This window comes from Catharus ustulatus, chromosome 3, assembly GCF_009819885.2.
Source record: "Catharus ustulatus isolate bCatUst1 chromosome 3, bCatUst1.pri.v2, whole genome shotgun sequence".
NCBI classification, from domain to species: Eukaryota; Metazoa; Chordata; class Aves; order Passeriformes; family Turdidae; genus Catharus; species Catharus ustulatus.
Genome location: NC_046223.1, coordinates 34,464,502 through 34,481,071, shown reverse-complemented (window position 1 = coordinate 34,481,071; position 16,570 = coordinate 34,464,502). Strand labels below are relative to the sequence as shown.

Sequence of the window (16,570 nt, the reverse complement as noted above, 5' to 3'; positions counted from 1 at the left end):
AACATGTGAAAAGCCCTGTGCAAGATCAAGGTCTAAACACAGGGCTCAGGTTAACATATGAGGTTCGGATACTACAACTCATAAAGAGTTAATGACGTATTTTCTGTTAAAATTTGTTTACATACAAAAAAACCCAAACCAAACCAAACCAAAAAACATGAGGGTTGGATAGGCAAATGACATCCAAATTAATGCCGAATTATCTGTAAGTTTCAGTCAGTAATCTTGCGATATTAACTAGTTTAATTTTGTTGGCATTTTGGCCGAACAGTATATATGTCAGGAGTCCCTCAGCAGACTAGCTCAGATTGTTCTTTCACGAACAAATGGACAAAGGCAATGATTTAGAATGGTACAGCTTAATCACACACTGACCTCTCCTTTGCATTGATGTACTCTTACCCTTTTCTTCTGCTATTGAGGTGACTCTGACTTACTGGACTGAAATAAAATCTACCAACTTGACCTTAAAGTAAGGGAAAGGTTCTGGCAACTTTTTTCTCATCCGTACATATTGCATCTCTCTATTCCTGTCTCTGTTCAAACAAGCTGTTGTGTAGTGCTGGGTGAGCTAACCTTGCCGATCAAGTCGTGTTTTCTTCAAGCAGATGTAGCTTGACTGAGGGCAGAGCAGTGTGCGTGTATGAAAGAAACCTTTCTTTGCGCAGTTAAAACAGGATGACTTCCTTGTCTCTCTTCCCTTCCTGTGGGGCAGGTAAACGTAATTTGTTCTGGTTCGGGAGGTGACACAATCTGTACTAACACAAGGCAACTTCGCGGCCAGCACACCTTTCCTTCTGTCGTGCTTCACGCTGATCCTCTGGTGGTTTGACTTCCATTTCTTTTCCTGCAAGTGAAAATTATCTTTTTATCCGGGCTCTCTAAGGAAGCCGACTTGTAGATCCGTGCTGCCCTCCTGCTCGCGTGAAATCCTCTCCACTGCTTTGTGTTCATGTTACTTTTGACCGAATTGGAAAAATCCAAAATTCAATGACTGTACAACTTGTGTGGCTGGGGAGAGGCCCCTATTAACGCTGTGCAGGGGAGAAGAAAAGAGGGAAAGCTGCGCAGTTTTGGTGAGCGGGTCGGCCCCGTGCCGAGCTCCAGGCTGGCAGTCCGAGCACTGCAGAACCTTTGTTATCGCCGGTCTGGCTAAGGCTCAGCCCCGCGCCTGCCTCCCGGCGCTGCGGGAACGGGGCAGCCCCGCTCCTGCCCTCACGTAACTGCCCGCAGCTTTTTCGAGCAGCAATGCCCCTTTTCAACAAACCGTGCGGGACTAGGCCCGGCACGGGCGCAGGGGAGCCAGGGCAAGCAGGACAGGGCGCTGAGAGGCTGTGGCTGGGATGCGGGCCCGTAGCGGGGGACATTTCGGACGGGCTGTGGCCTGAGGCGGGCGGGAGCTGGCACGGGGGTGGCTCGCAGCCCGGAGCGGGTTCATTGTGCCGGAGCGGTGTATCGACCCATCCGCCGCGGAACCCGCCCCGACAAGAGCGGCGGGGTGCGCTGCGCTCGGGCGGGTATTTACGGTAATGCGGTCGTTACGGTAGCGCGGGAGGGCCTACGTGCGCGGGGGCGGGGCGGCGCGCGCGGCGCCGGAGCGTGCGCGGCCCCGCGAGGCGCGTCTCCCTCGCGAGCTCGCGGTGAAAGGATTTGGCGCCAGGCGGGTCCGGCTCCGCAGCTCCCGCAGCCGCACGAATCCCCCGCGCCTCCCGCCCGCACCCACCGCCCGCCAGGGCACCGACGCACCGCAGGCAGAGCCAGAGCCGCCCGTCCGTCCCTGCCCGCCGCCGCCCGCGCGCCGCCCAGGGACCGAGCCGCCAGTGCCGCCGCCGCCGCCATGAGCTGCTCGCCCGTGAACGTGAAGAAGCTGAAGGTGTCGGAGCTGAAGGAGGAGCTGAAAAAGCGGCGCCTTTCTGACAAGGGCCTTAAGGCTGAGCTCATGGAGCGGCTCCAGGCCGCGCTAGACCAGGAGGAGGCCGGCGGGGGCGGCCCCGCCAGCGGCGCGGCCGAGCCCGGCAACGGCAGCGTGGAGGGGGAGGCGGCCGAGAGCGGCGGGGGCGCCGCGCAGCTCCGCCAGGGGGGAGGCCCCGGCCAGGCCGCGGCCTCCGCCATGGAGGACGACGACGAGGAAGGGCTGGAGGCCGCCGATGGCGACGCCATGGAGCTGGGCGAGGAAAACGGCGAGCGGGCCGGGGGCGGCCCCATGGAGGAGGAGGCGGGCGGCGAGGAGGAGGAAGAGGAGGAGGAGGAGGATGAGAACGGCGATGACCAGGGTTTCCAGGAGGGGGAGGACGAGTTGGCCGACGAGGAGGAGGCCGCGGCCGGGGACGCCAACGGCCACGGTGACCAGCAGCCGCCGCAGCCCCAGCAGCCGCAGCAGCCCCCGCCACTCCTCCCGCCGCGCAGCGCCGCCGCCGCCAAGGAGGCTCCCGGCAAGAGCGCTGGGGGCGCCTCGGGGCCCGCCGCTGCCTCCGGCCCGGCGGGCCCCGCCAAGCAGCAGCAGCAGCAGCAGAAGAAAGCGGAAGGCGGCGGCGGAGGCGGCCGCCCCGGGGCGCAGGGCGCCGGGGGTGAGTGAGCGGGGCGGCGGGAACCGGGGTGGGGGGGGCGGAGATGGGGGCCCATTAATCCCATCCCCCCCCCCGCCATGACGGGGGTTGCCTTGCCCCGAGCGGGGGGGGGGGCGGCTTCCGGGGCGCGCGCGGGAGGACGTTGGCGGCCCCGCGCCTCGTGCTGCCCCGGCGGGGGGGGTGGGGGGAGGGGCACGGGGGGAGGGGCGGCGGAGAGGCCGCTGGGGCGCGCTGTGCATTGTGCGCCGAGCCGCGCTTGGCGCGCGTGACGTCACTTCCGGGCTGGGCGCCGCCGCCGCACGGGATGGCGCTGGGAAGGCCTGGCGGTACAATGGAGGCGGGAGGAGGAGGAATCCCTTCCCTGGGGCTCCCGCCCGCGGCCCGCCGGGAGGAGGCGCAGTCGTGCGGATCGCACGATGCCCTTGCGAGAGCCCGGCCACGTCCCGCTGCCCTCCGTGATGGGCGGGTGGTGATGGTGTTGCGGGTCTAGAGACGCGGCGGGCCAGGAGGGTGGTTTTTGTTATTTTGGGGTTTTTTCTTTTTTTTTTTTATTTTTTTTTCTTTTTAATATTTTTTCTTGCTTTTTTTTTCTTTTTTACTTTTTTTTGAAGGGGGGGGGGGATCATAACACTGAGGGCCCTACTAGCTCTTGCGTGATGTATTGGCAACTTCCGTGTGCTAAATGATTTCTAATTGGCGACAAGTTTTGAGTCTCCCGTGAGAATTCAAGATACAGGGTTTTACCTTAGTAACATAGCAAAATTCCTTTTTAAGATGTTACTGCTTGTCTCATGCTGCAGCTTGCTGCAGTTTACAAAATTCAAACAATCGTATAGATTTCATTCCGAATTAAACTTAAAATAATCAAAATTAATCACTGCCTCTGTTTCAGGAGATGGTAAAACGGAACAAAAGCCTGGTGAGAAGAAGAGGGGAGTGAAGAGACCACGTGAAGACCATGGCCGGGGATACTTTGAATACATTGAAGAAAACAAATACAGCAGGTAAATAGAATTTATGCTGGGCACTATTTTGTGATGAGGAGGAATAGAGTACAGAAATGTTACTTTAACCTAGTGAAAATACGTGTGGCTTTATTATATTCTGTTTGGTTTCGTTTTTTCAGGGCCAAGTCCCCTCAGCCACCTGTGGAAGAAGAAGATGAACATTTTGATGACACAGTGGTTTGTCTTGATACTTGTGAGTAAATGTGCTTGCCTTTGCTCTGGAAAGATGTGGTGTTAAGGCTTTTAATCTTAATGCCACGCTTTCTGAAACGGGGACGATACATTTGTTGATTTTCGTTACCAGGTAACGTTAAAAAAATAGAAAAACACTGCGTTTTCACCTGTTTTTAGCAAATAAAAGAACAGAAGGATAGATGAGTATGTTGGCAGGAACAAGCTTGCTTTTCTTAGTCTGTAGTGATAGACAGTTCTGTGAAGAAATTTTAAATAGAACACTAATCGGGGATGGAAGCCTAGGTGGGTAGGTGTAGAGTGCACACAGAACACCCTGGAGACAGCAATAAATTTAACAAAATCTGGTAATGCCTCCTTAAAAATGACCCATCCATATTACCTGTGAGTGTGTAGGCTTTGGGTGGTGGGTTGTGCAAGTGGTGTGGCAGAGAGAATTGGTCAGCAGAGCATTGAAGTTGAGAAGTATCTGCAAGCAGGGTTTTTTTTGAGGCAGATTCTAAACATTATTATTACTATAACGTACCATAATGGCAGAGTTGACATTTGTATTCTTGAGGGTAAGTATAAAGATTCAGTGCAACATTAGAAAACCTGGTCTTGAAGTAATGCTTTGAACTTGTTGGATTCTTACAATGCCATGGAAGGAAAGCTTAAGTTGTGGCATTGTCTTGGCATATTTGTTAGAAGTTTCAGGTGGTTTTATTCCACAAGAAATGGTTTGAAATGGAAGGAGGTATTAGTTTACAGCCACATAACTTGCTGAATATGCCATCCCTGACATTTTGCTAAGTCTCAAGTTTCTAGCTGCTAACCTGGTGAGTAGCCACTTCTGTGGGAGCTTTGGATTCTTCCAATAGCTACTTTTCATTACTGTTTCTAGTAGTAGTAGTATTTTCTAGTAGAGAATCTTGTCACTGGACAAATTCTGATTTGAAGTGTCGACAGACTCTTTAGAAATAAGATTCAAACACAGCTGTAAGGCTGAATTGTGTAACGAATTGGCACTCTCTTCTGGTTAGTGATCCATTTGTGTAAGAGGTTTAGCCACTCTTAAGTGCTTTTTATTACTTGCGTCTTACAAGGAAGCTGTAACTTCAAATTCTGTTTTCATCTCTTGTTCTAAAGGTAGCCTGCTGCAAAGGTGGGTTTCTTCTGTAAGATTTTATCTGCTTTTCATGCAACAAATAAAAGTTAGCAGCACTAATGAGAAGACACTTGGATCACTAATAGTATTTTTGGAATTGGGGATGGCTGTATGCAAATAAAATCTTTGTATGAGAGTTGCCAGTAGTACAGGGCAGACTGCATTTTAGTGTATTCTGGCATCATGCAGGTTTTGCACCGGCGCAGAATTCCTCACTTTTTGCCCATTTTGCTCCTTTCTTGTAACCATCAGATAGGTTTGGAGCTTCTTCTGTGGATTCCTTGCTCCAGGGAATTCAAGTGCTGCACCTCTTGTTACCATTCAGCATTATTTTTCTGAAGCCTACTGGGAGATTCACTTGCAATTTCATGGTGTGCAGCTCTGAAGATGCTTTTAAAACCAAAGTTTCACTGAGGTTCTTAGAGTGATAGGTGGATTCATAGTGTGTGTCTGGGCTGAAGTAGGTTCTCTTAGCACTCTCTGTGCTTAGCATATCTGCATCTGACTTAACTGCCTTTATTTTAATAGACGTCATCTAATTTGACTTGCTGATTGACTATATTAACCAAAGGCTACATTCAGTACTTAAACCGTTTGGTTCACATTTACTTCTTAGCAGCACTTAGGTTTGGGCTTGAGCAGTGAGAATGCTTCAGAATCAGGTCTCTGGAGGGTACTGTGGAGAGCACAATGCAGATGGCTCTGTATTGATAGAAAGAGGTAACTGACAGAGGAGGGTGATTCTAACAGATTAGGTGAAAGTTAGGGGTTTTTAAGCAGATGGAAAAATAGAGGAAAATTGAATGACAGAAGTGAAGATGGCACCTGGGTACTTGCTGGCAGTTTATCTTTAAAATCACCTTTGAAAACTGGCAGCATCTTTAATGCATAAAATTGGACACCTGTACTTTATTTTGTGACCAGAGTAAACAGAATTATTTTTATGTCAACAGATAACTGTGACCTGCATTTTAAAATCTCAAGAGACCGGTTTAGTGCTTCCTCTCTGACCATGGAAAGCTTTGCTTTCCTTTGGGCTGGAGGGAGGGCCTCCTATGGAGTTTCTAAAGGCAAAGTCTGCTTTGAGATGAAGGTGAGTTAAAGTTTATGGGAGAATTTTGCATGCTTAAATACAGTATTTATACTTGTCACATTTTTGGGCTTGGTTGAAACTAATTTAAGTGAACGGGACTCTTAAACGACCGTCTCTTACAAAAAGATAGTTTGTAAAACTGTTTCCTCTTTTATAAGAGCTTCTGTTTAGCAAACAATAAACCAGAAATTAAAAAATAAAAACCGAAAACCCCACAAAATACTGCATTTCTTCTGAATGTGAGACTTCTGGTCTCATTTTTTAACCACAAATTCTATTTGGTATCTCATGCATCAACACTGGAAGTATTTTTCTACTCTATAGTCAAAAGTTTGCTTGTACTTTCTGAAGATTACAGGAAGCTTGACTTTTTTTTTTTTTCTTAAGAGAAATAAATTATCCCAACAGTCGTTTCTGGCTCTACTTAGTCATTGAGTTTGATCTGCTCTAGGCAGAGATTTGGGCTGGATGACCTCTAGAGGTCCATTTCAACATCATTAACTCTGACAGGATGCATTGAATATGAGTATTTAGAACGTAGTTGAATTTTGAGAACAAGAGTTCTTCTGAAGGGTAAAAATGGCAAAGAGCAATCCGCCTTCTGATAAACTGTTTTTTCCAGCTTTTTGGTGGAAGAGGAACAAGATCACAAAGCTTGAATTTATTTTTCTTATTCCTTTTTTACTTAACAGTGTTAAAGGCTTCTTTGCACATGATGGGCCTGTGTATATTTATCTGTTCTCTTCCTCTAGTGCTTTCAAAGGTAGCTGTCACCATGAGAATTGGGCAGTGATCCCATTATCCAAGCTTTTGCATGGAGTGATTTTTTGTGTCTGTTGATACCTGTAACTTTGGAAGGCCAGTGAAGTGAAATTCATGTCATTATTTATTGTCCTGTTCGCTTTCAAATGAGTTTCAGCTTGGTCATCTGACTGGAATAGTTGCAGAGGTTGATAGGATATTGATGGGTTGTTCACTTCATTTTATTAAAGTTTCTAATGACAGTTAAAAAACAACTGGTTGCATGTATGTTCCAGTGCATTTAGGTGGTTTGTTGTTTTTATTTTTAAACTGGTTATGTTGTTCGGAAGCTGGCAGCTTGCCCAGGAAGTCTGCTTACAGTGAAAAGGGATAGTGTAATACTTTCCCTAGTCTCTAAGAAGCGGGTTTTTTTAATATATTACACATTTTCTTTGCTAAGTAATTTACTGTAAAACCTAACTTCATGGCATATATTCATAAATACATGTATTTTTTGTGATCTTGATAGAGTGTCAAAAGGACTTAAAGCATTTTGACCACTGACAGGGACTGCTAGGACCAAGTGATGAAGACTTACAGTTTTCCTCATCATCTCCACTCTTCATTCCTAAGTCAGGAGATGGAACTGTTTAGTCACTAGTTGTGGTTGCATATTCTTGAACATATTTTATTTTTGCAGAAAGTGATCAGTTAGACTTAGCAAAGATTTAACCAAAGTATAAAGGTTCCAAATGTTACCTTCTGATCTTCCATGTTGTTAGTGTATAATGAATACTGCTTACCTTTTACTGAACAATTTAAAAATAGGTTACAGAAAAGATTCCTGTTAAACACCTGTATACAAAAGACATTGACATACATGAAGTGCGAGTTGGCTGGTCATTGAACACAAGTGGAATGTTGCTCGGTAAGACTTTAAAATATTTGCTTTTGTGTTGATGTGGCTGAAGTTGAAATAATTATTCTCTGAAGCAGGGGGGACAAGCTTAGTGATTGTAGTCTGTGTGTTGTGAAAAGTGGTCATAATTTGAGTCATTCACTGGGCATGGTGTGAGGAAGTTCATTACGAGGAACAAATAAAGTCATTAAGTACTCAGACCTGTAAAGGTTAGGGCCATAATTTAAGAATTAATTCTTCCAGTGATCATGTATGGGTTGTGGAGAACATTATTGAATACCTGACAAGATAAAGGATTTGTCTTTTTCCTTTAGTGTCATAAATAGAAAACGGGGAGTTGTCCTTCCCTCCACTTTTAAAGGGTGGGGCATGGTATAAAATTTAACCCATGGTAACTACATTATCTTTTGTTTCGCTTGGTGGGAAAATCCTAATTTCTGAAAATAGCTGCAAAGACAAAGTACAACTTCATTATCTATATGACAAAAAATAATATTCATAACTTGTTACTGAAATGCATTTTTGGGGGAAATATTGGTGAGTTGGTATGTTCAGACACCAGCAACAGCTTTCTGCTTAAGTTACACCTGAGTCCTTGTGTTTGACACTTCCTGTTAGCTTGTTCCTTGCAGCTTCATCCTCAGCTATTGCATAGGCTGACTGTCTGCTAAACTCCCTTTAAAATGGGAGGGGTAAGTGCTCCTGGAGACTTAACTTCAGAAAGCCTTTCTGCCTACGTTACAGCAGGTACACCACTGCGTAATCAGGTGTTCACAGTTTAAAAATACTTGTTCATGTCTTTATCTGACAGTTCGGCTTTTATTGTCAGCATGAATCTGGAGCCAGCAGCATAAGGCTTTTAAACATGGATGAGGGAACTGCTGTTCTATCTCAAGTGAAAGTATTGAATAAAAGAAAGAGCTTGTACAGCTGTTGGGGGGGGTCATAGCTTGTTTTGGCATTAATAAAAATACTCTGAACAGCAGCTTATTTAAGTAGCTGTAAGGTGATTTATGTCTAAAAGGTTAGATGGGAAAGCCTATTTGTAATTAGTTTAAATTGTTCCTTCAGGTGAAGAAGAATTTTCTTATGGGTATTCTCTAAAAGGAATAAAGACATGCAATTGTGAGACTGAAGACTTTGGTGAGAAGTTTGATGAAAATGATGTGATTGGATGTTTTGCTGTAAGTTTTCACTTACATTTTCTTTTGAGGGAAAACATCCTTGAATTTTTAGACTGCTTTGATGTTAGAAGTGGTAAAGCAAATGCATAAAATCATGGGAGCAAGACGAGTTGTTTAACATAGGCAGGTGGTAGAAGCAGCAGCTATAACTAACAGTTGACTGCTGGCAACATGATTTCATATTCATGGACAAATGTCTTTAAAGCCTTTTAACAAGAAATCAGATCTTGAACAAGGTGATCATTGACAGTGACTCATTAGAAGAGAAAATTAGCTTTAGTTCCTTTATGAAATAATAGTGTTACAGAAGTTGAGTGAGCATAGCCAGTAGAGTGAAGTGACTGATTAACTGTATAAAGTGAGCTAATTTTATCCAAAATAATGCTTTGTTTGAAAAACAGAATTTTGATGGTGATGAAGTGGAACTCTCATATTCCAAGAATGGACAAGAGCTTGGTGTTGCATTCAAAATAAGCAAGGAAGTTCTTGATGGGCGACCACTCTTTCCACATGTTCTCTGCCATAACTGTGCGGTTGAGTTTAACTTTGGTCAGAAGGAGGAACCTTACTTCCCTGTACCTGAAGAGTACACCTTCATCCAGAAGGTCCCCCTGGAGGACAGGGTTCGAGGACCAAAAGGACCTGAACAAAAGAAAGATTGTGAAGTAAGTATCTTCTTATCATCTCAAAACTTGTTAAAGCAGATGTATGGAAATGTTAGAGTTAAGGAGACTATTCCACCTCTCTCCTGACATTTTTGTTTAGGAGCTTTAATGCTTAGCATCTCATGGCGTGTTCACTACCACGGCCTTCCCTACTCCTACATCCCCCCTTAGTATCCATTAGGCTTGCTGGGCTAAGCTGTGTATTAAAAATGTCTTTGAAGTAGTATCTCAAATACAGAATTTGTTTTTCATAGGTGGTGATGATGATTGGCTTGCCTGGAGCTGGCAAGACTACATGGGTTACCAAACATGCAGCAGCAAATCCTGGGAAATACAACATTCTTGGGACAAATACTATTATGGACAAAATGATGGTAAGTGATAAGACATTTTGTTTCTTGGTAGGTTGAAAACTTGCTGTAAATCCATGGTCTTTGGCTGCCATGGGGTTCTTCTGTATCCCAGAAACTGGCTATTTCAGTTAGCTACTGACCATTCTTGTTGAAGACTGGCTGTGGCACTTAGTGCTGTAGTCTGGTTGACAAGATGGTGTTAGGTCATAGGCTGGACTCAGTGATCTCAAAGGTCTTTTCCAACCTAATGATTCTGTGTAAAGATTTTATTACCTTGCTGAGCTGCTAGTTCACACATGGCAGGATTCTCAAGCTTTTTGTGGTAATATGTAAGAAATAGTCTGCTGCTGTTGACTGTTTCTACTTCCCTATACATAACTGTTCTCAGAATAGAACATTTAGCTGGAAATTGGTATTGTGATGAGTATACCTTGAACTGAGTGGTGCCAATTCTCATGGAGTCTTTGTTTATAAATCTCTTGCATTCTGTGGAGGCTTGAGAATTTCAATTACGGGTTTGCAGCAGCTGTGGCCTTGAATTGAATAACCCTTGAAGTGTGGTGGAAAGCATTTAGCAAAAAAAAAAGTCAACTATATGTATCATGACTACACAGACTAACTCTGGGAAATCTCTCCATAGGTTGCAGGTTTTAAGCGTCAGATGGCAGACACTGGAAAACTTAACACACTGTTGCAAAGAGCTCCACAGTGTCTTGGAAAGTTCATTGAGATTGCAGCTCGTAAGAAGCGGAATTTCATTTTGGATCAGGTAGAAACTTCAGTGGAAAACGGTTAAGGCAATTTGTTATAGGCTGTACTGTAGTAATTAATTGGGATTAAAGTTATAATAGTTGTTTCAGTTACTGACTTACTACTCATTCAGGGGACACAAAGTTGAGATATTACTACAAATGCTTGTCTGAACTTCTCTAGATTTATGGGATGTGGGAGGAATAGTGTTTTAACACATTGATACAAGCTCGTAACTTTGCGTTATACAGCATCTTTATGTCCAGTTATTTGTAAACTTCATTGCAAGCTCTTGTAGAGGTGAAGTCTATACACCATAAGTTGACTTCCTTAACTCTTACAATGACAGCTACGTGTAGTAAGTTACTGCATTTTTTTCAGACAAATGTGTCTGCAGCTGCGCAGAGGAGAAAAATGTGCCTGTTTGCAGGCTTCCAGCGCAAAGCAGTTGTTGTTTGCCCAAAAGATGAAGACTACAAGCAAAGAACACAAAAGAAGGCAGAGGTGGAGGGAAAAGATCTTCCAGAGCATGCAGTTCTCAAAATGAAAGGCATGGAACATAATCCTATACTGTGTTTTAGGATGCTGAGTATCTGTTTAAAGGATTAAGTAAACGTGAAGTCTAAAAAAATCACTTTATCTTAAAGAGTTGTACTTATACAAAACTGGAAGACTATTGTAACTTGGTAGGATAACACTATATTGTGTTCCCTCTGCTGCAGTCCTTAACACTACTCAGTTATGGTGATACGCTTCATGCAGATGCACAAAGCTGTCTTGGCATAAAGTGCCCTATATACGTGACATATTTGGCAGAAACTGGTGTTCTGAGTGGAGGCTTATAAAAGAAAAAAAAGAAAAAGATAGGCAGAATGTTTTCAAGGTTTGGAACAGTACTGGCAACTCCATGAAGACCTGTTTATTTCCTTTGTCACTGTTATATTTCCTAAATGCTCAGATTATGTAATTTTGTCCCTATGCTGAGGAGATGGAGAGGGTGGGAGGAAGAATGGGGGAAAGGTGGTTAAACTGCAGCTTTGATTGTAGCTGAATGTAGATGCTGAATACTCAGTGTTTTTGCAATTATAGGGAACTTCACACTGCCAGAGGTAGCAGAATGTTTTGATGAAATAATCTATGTAGAGTTGCAAAAAGAAGAAGCTCAGAAGCTTTTGGAACAGTATAAAGAAGAAAGTAAGAAAGCTCTTCCGCCAGAAAAGAAACAGAACACTGGCTCAAAGAAGAACAAGAAGAGCAATAAAAATCAATTTAATAGGGGTCAGAGAGGACGTGGAGGATTCAACATGCGGGGCAACTTCAGAGGAGGAGGTGAGCCTAGAAATAGAGCTGTGACTTCTGGAGGTTGCTGCTGCTGGGGAAAAAGGTTGTAGTACTTGCACTGCCATTATTATGTAGTGGGAACCTTGATGTCAGTTTGAGTAAGTTTAATGTTTGAGTGCATAGTTAATTGTCGCTCGAGTGAGAAGCCTGTCAGACCTTGAGTTGCTCTGTTCATCTTTGTGTAGGAAATATGTAAGACCTAACAATTACTTGATGAAAGTAACTCTCTCCCTGCAGTTCCTGGCAATCGTGGTGGATACAACAGGAGGGGAGGCAACATGCCTCAGCGAGGTGGTGGAGGTGGCGGTGGTGGCGGTGGCAGCAGCGGAGCAATTGGCTACCCGTATCCTCGTGGCCCTGTCTTTCCAAGCAGAGGTGGCTATTCTAACAGAGGAAACTATAACAGAGGTGGAATGCCCAACAGGGGAAACTACAACCAGGTGATGCTTTTGAGGGGGGACTGACTAGTTGACCTACAGTACTTTGTATGTTGTTGTTTGACAGCCCTGGTGCCTATGAGGAGTCTCGAACTTGGTTGTAGTGCTACACTGATGCCATGCTGCAAGGCCTTTCTAGTTTTGTGCATGTGTCACAACTGATGGGGGTCAGTTCATGTTAGGACTGTATCTCTGTCCTGTTAAAAATGAAGATTTTTAGTGCATGTGTGTGAAAGCTTGTCTTTGGTTTTTTGTGTTTTTTCCCTTTCCCCAATAATAACTTATTTGGGCTGAGGGTGAAAGTGTATCTTCAACAAACATGTAGGGAGCTTTCTGAAAATAGCTCTGCAGAGTCTTTGTTTTGGTGTCTGGTATCAAACACAACTAGTAAAGACACACTAGCCTAGATCTTACCTCACGGAATATCACTGGAAGTATTGGAAAACAAAATTTGGATTGCTGAAGAGCCAGCAGATGGAGCCCAAGCCAGTAAACATGGCTCAGGTTTGCCTAATACTGACAAATAGGGGAAAAGCAAAATTTTATTTACTTATATCAATGTCCCTTTGTTGTACCATAACTTCTGTTGGAGGTTTTGTGGGCTAGCCTCTTCTATTTTCAGTTATGTGACCCATATCCTTTTGTCTGATCAGATAACATATCCTTGTAGCAACTACAGCCTTTCCTAACTAAAAATAGACAAGCTCTTGTATTTTTAGTTGTCCTGGTGCATTTAGCAGCTGGAAATAGGGTGAGTCAAAACTGGATTAGCCAGCTTTCCAGACCAGCAACAACAGTTTGAGCTAGTTTATTAATTCTGAGATTCTTGCCCCGTGGTTAAAAAAATAGTTGCTTAGAGGGAAGGGAGGAGGCTTTTGGTATTCTACTGTTTTTCAGGGAGGGATTTTTTGGTGATGTGTTTTTCTACTAACCTGGGGCTGATACTTCTATATGGTGTGTGATGTTTTGGTGGTAATAAAGATTGGTGTTAGGACACTTGTGAAAAATGCATATAGACAAAGTAGTTAAAAATTGTGTTCCTCTTGCAGAACTTCAGAGGAAGGGGAAATAATCGTGGCTACAAAAACCAATCTCAGGGCTACAACCAGTGGCAGCAGGGTGTAAGTAGTCCCAGCTTTACCTTTTTTACTGATTGTTAACTTAAATGTTGCAAAATGCTGACTAAATAAATAGATGCATAATCAAAAGTAGATAGCAAAATCTTCTAATGCTAGGTAATATCACTATAAATAGCTTCCTATGCAAAACTTAATCTGCCTTGATGGTCTTGATATATCAAATACCAGCTGTGGCTTAATGCTCTTAATGGTATGTAGTACTTGGCTTCACATTACTGCTGTGAAATGAACTCTTAACTGCCTTCAGTTGTTCAGGAACTTGCTGCTATTGGAGAGGACTTTAATCTTCTCAAGTTCCAGGGGAACAAGTTATTTGTTAAATGCTGTTTCTTTTTCTCCCAATTAAGAAACTTAACCATTATGTGATTGTAGGTTAAAACTAACTGTTTATTAATCTGTTGCAGCAATTCTGGGGTCAGAAGCCATGGAGTCAGCATTATCACCAAGGATATTATTGAATACCCAAATAAATGAACTGATACATATTTCTCCAAAACCTTCACAAGAAGTCGACTGTTTTCTTTAGTAGGCTAACTTTTTAAACATTCCACAAGAGGAAGTGCCTGCGGGTTCCTTTTTTAGAAGCTTTGTGGGTTGATTTTTTCTTTTCTTTTTTTGTACATTTTTAATTGCAGTTTTAAAGTGATTCGTAAGAGAACCTCAGCATTGTGCACGAAAAGAGAATGTGTCAGTATTTCAGGGTTCTACATTTTATCTGTAAAATGTGACTTTTTTTTTACCACAACAAAAGTAAAACGTTGCTTTGTACCTGGTGTCTTTTTATTAAAGAATTTTCTCCTTTTTCCCCATCCCCCAATTTCTAAGAAACAGTCGTGAGTCATGTCACAATACTATAGAAATGTTAGCAACCAGATTCATATGGAGGCATCTTAGTAGCCCTCAAATACCATGAGATTATGTAAAGCTCCCTATTACACTCCATCCTCTCTATGAAGTTCTTGGGTGGGGAGGGGAGGAGGGGGAGGCAAAAGTTTCTGGCAATAACTGGGACTTTTTTGTAACATTTGGAACTCAATATGATGTTGGGGGCAAAGAGGAAACCTGGGGCTGAATAGTGATGGTGGAGTGTATGTAGAAGCTCTTAAAGTTGTAAAACTCGGTTGCTTTATTTGTGGAGGCTCAAACTTGTGAAGGTACAAAACCATAATTTTTTTCCATTTGTTCTGCATTTTGATTCTGAAAAGAAGCTGGCTTTGCCCATTTCTTATTAAACAAAACTTGTTGTAAATCCAGTTGTCTAATGGGATCTATATGAAGTTAGCTGTGTGTCTGTATAACTCTCCCCACAAAATACTGTATACCTAGTGTGCTTGTAGTAGTTACTCCACCATTTTGTAAGCTAATGAAACTGTGAGTCACCCATTTTATATCTTAATTTTTAATCATGTCAATTCTCAAATGGGTGTATCTCCTTAGCCTGCTGATTACTTTTCTCTTTAAAGAAAGTAGGTGGAGAAGTTTAACTCTAGACGTTTGTTTGCAATAAAATAAATTCATTTTACTCTTGTTTGGGATTGTTGCCATCAAGGTCTAAAATCCCGTTAATGCTATAAAGAGAAGGAGAATGTATGAAAGCGATTATGTTGGACAGTTTTAAACTCATTACTGTACATGCTGAAATACTTGTGTTTCTTAAAAAAACTGGTGGTTGCTCTGTTAGAGATCTATCACATGTATAATTCACAGTTTAACATGGTTATATGTATAGGGCAAAAGTCTTTTGAGTTGCGCTTGCATCATGTAAATCCACTTCTTTATTGTAAAATAGACGTTAGGGAAGGAGCAGGAAGACTTGGACAGGGAGTAGAACAGGACGGATTGTCATGGAGTTTGACCGCTTCAGTTTGTTTTAACTGCTATTCTGTTCAGCTTTATGCTTCTGTAAAACTGTAGTGGCAATGTTCGCTGCTAACTTGCATTTTAATGCCCTAAGACAGGGAAAAGACGTACCCATTGCAAGAGGGACACGGGGTACACACGTGAGAACACGCGGCACTGCCGCCATCGGGGCCCTGGCGTGTGCTGGCAGTCCCCGTGGCAGTGTCTGCACTGGCAGCAGCCTAGAGCTAGAGTCCTGTGCTGTGCTTGAAACTTTTCTCCAGTGTTACTCAATTTCTAGTAGTCTTCAGAAGTAAATTGTGTTGCTCTTCTAGCCTTTATAGCAGATGCCATTGCATATTGACATTAAACATTAACAGCACCACCTCCTTGTTAATAGTGCTTTAAATCATCCCTTTACTTTGAATGAGAAAAATGTAAATTGTCTTAAAAGAAACACTATTTAATGAAATTTGGGGAATTGAAACCCAAATATGTTTTGCTGAAATGGAGTTTTCTTTAGACTTGCAAAAAAAAAGTTTAGTGTAATTAAAGTCCATTTCCCTTCTACCCTCCTCACAAGAACTAACACTTTGTATGGAGTGCTGATCCTTTGCTTATTTTGGTACTCTATAAATGATATAGTCTTAAACTAAAATATAAGAGCCTACACTTACTATGGTTGTAAAGCCTGTATTTCAATTCAAAAGTCGGGGATGTTTTGCTTTCAGTTTCTTTGCTGTATGGTGTTTAAAAAGAAACCAAACAAAACAGCCACACGTGAAGTGCTTCAACTCTGACTCAAAAAGGAGTATCCTGTTTCTATAAAAATACTCCTCTCCAACAAAAGCTGTTAAGTTCAGCACTATCTGAGGAACAGAATTCAAAAAAGCTTCAGCACATGCTCTACCTGGGACACGTGTAGCTCAGGGAGGGGGTGGAAAAGTCCACGTATATCCCGCTCGTGATTTGTCACAGCTGAGGAGAGCAGCGCTTGCATGGAGCCGTGTGTTCAGCCTGGGTCCGCCCACACAGACTCGCGCTCAACATAGCTCTGAATATTCCTAGAGAAGGGATTAATTTTGCCATGTGAAAATGGCTTTTATAGAGAAGCAGTTACCTAGAGTCACTAATACTAAAAAAAACAGTTTGCATTTTAAAAAGACAATATGAAACTTAGCTGGTAGCTGTAGGAA

General features: G+C 43.4%; 1 protein-coding gene across 1 annotated transcript; it reads left to right on the top strand.

The window, feature by feature from the left end:
* The first annotated feature begins 1,618 nt into the window (after nt 1-1,618).
* HNRNPU (heterogeneous nuclear ribonucleoprotein U) lies at nt 1,619-16,051 on the top strand. Its single transcript, XM_033053788.1, has 14 exons — nt 1,619-2,567; nt 3,460-3,571; nt 3,694-3,767; nt 5,867-6,006; nt 7,576-7,675; nt 8,738-8,850; nt 9,252-9,515; nt 9,770-9,889; nt 10,509-10,637; nt 11,000-11,168; nt 11,708-11,947; nt 12,197-12,399; nt 13,446-13,517; nt 13,940-16,051. The coding sequence occupies exons 1-14, from the start codon at nt 1,838-1,840 to the stop codon at nt 13,991-13,993; spliced, it is 2,520 nt and encodes an 839-aa protein (XP_032909679.1). The 5' UTR covers nt 1,619-1,837; the 3' UTR covers nt 13,994-16,051.
* The last annotated feature ends 519 nt before the right edge of the window (nt 16,052-16,570 follow it).

Excerpts from the sequence above, each read along its gene's own strand:
- HNRNPU (XM_033053788.1), top strand. The coding sequence starts at position 1,838 with ATGAGCTGCTCGCCCGTGAACGTGAAGAAGCTGAAGGTGTCGGAGCTG. Across the intron at positions 3,768-5,866 it reads AGTGGTTTGTCTTGATACTT|ATAACTGTGACCTGCATTTT; the intron begins GTGAGTAAATGT and ends TTATGTCAACAG. Across the intron at positions 11,169-11,707 it reads TGCAGTTCTCAAAATGAAAG|GGAACTTCACACTGCCAGAG; the intron begins GCATGGAACATA and ends TTGCAATTATAG.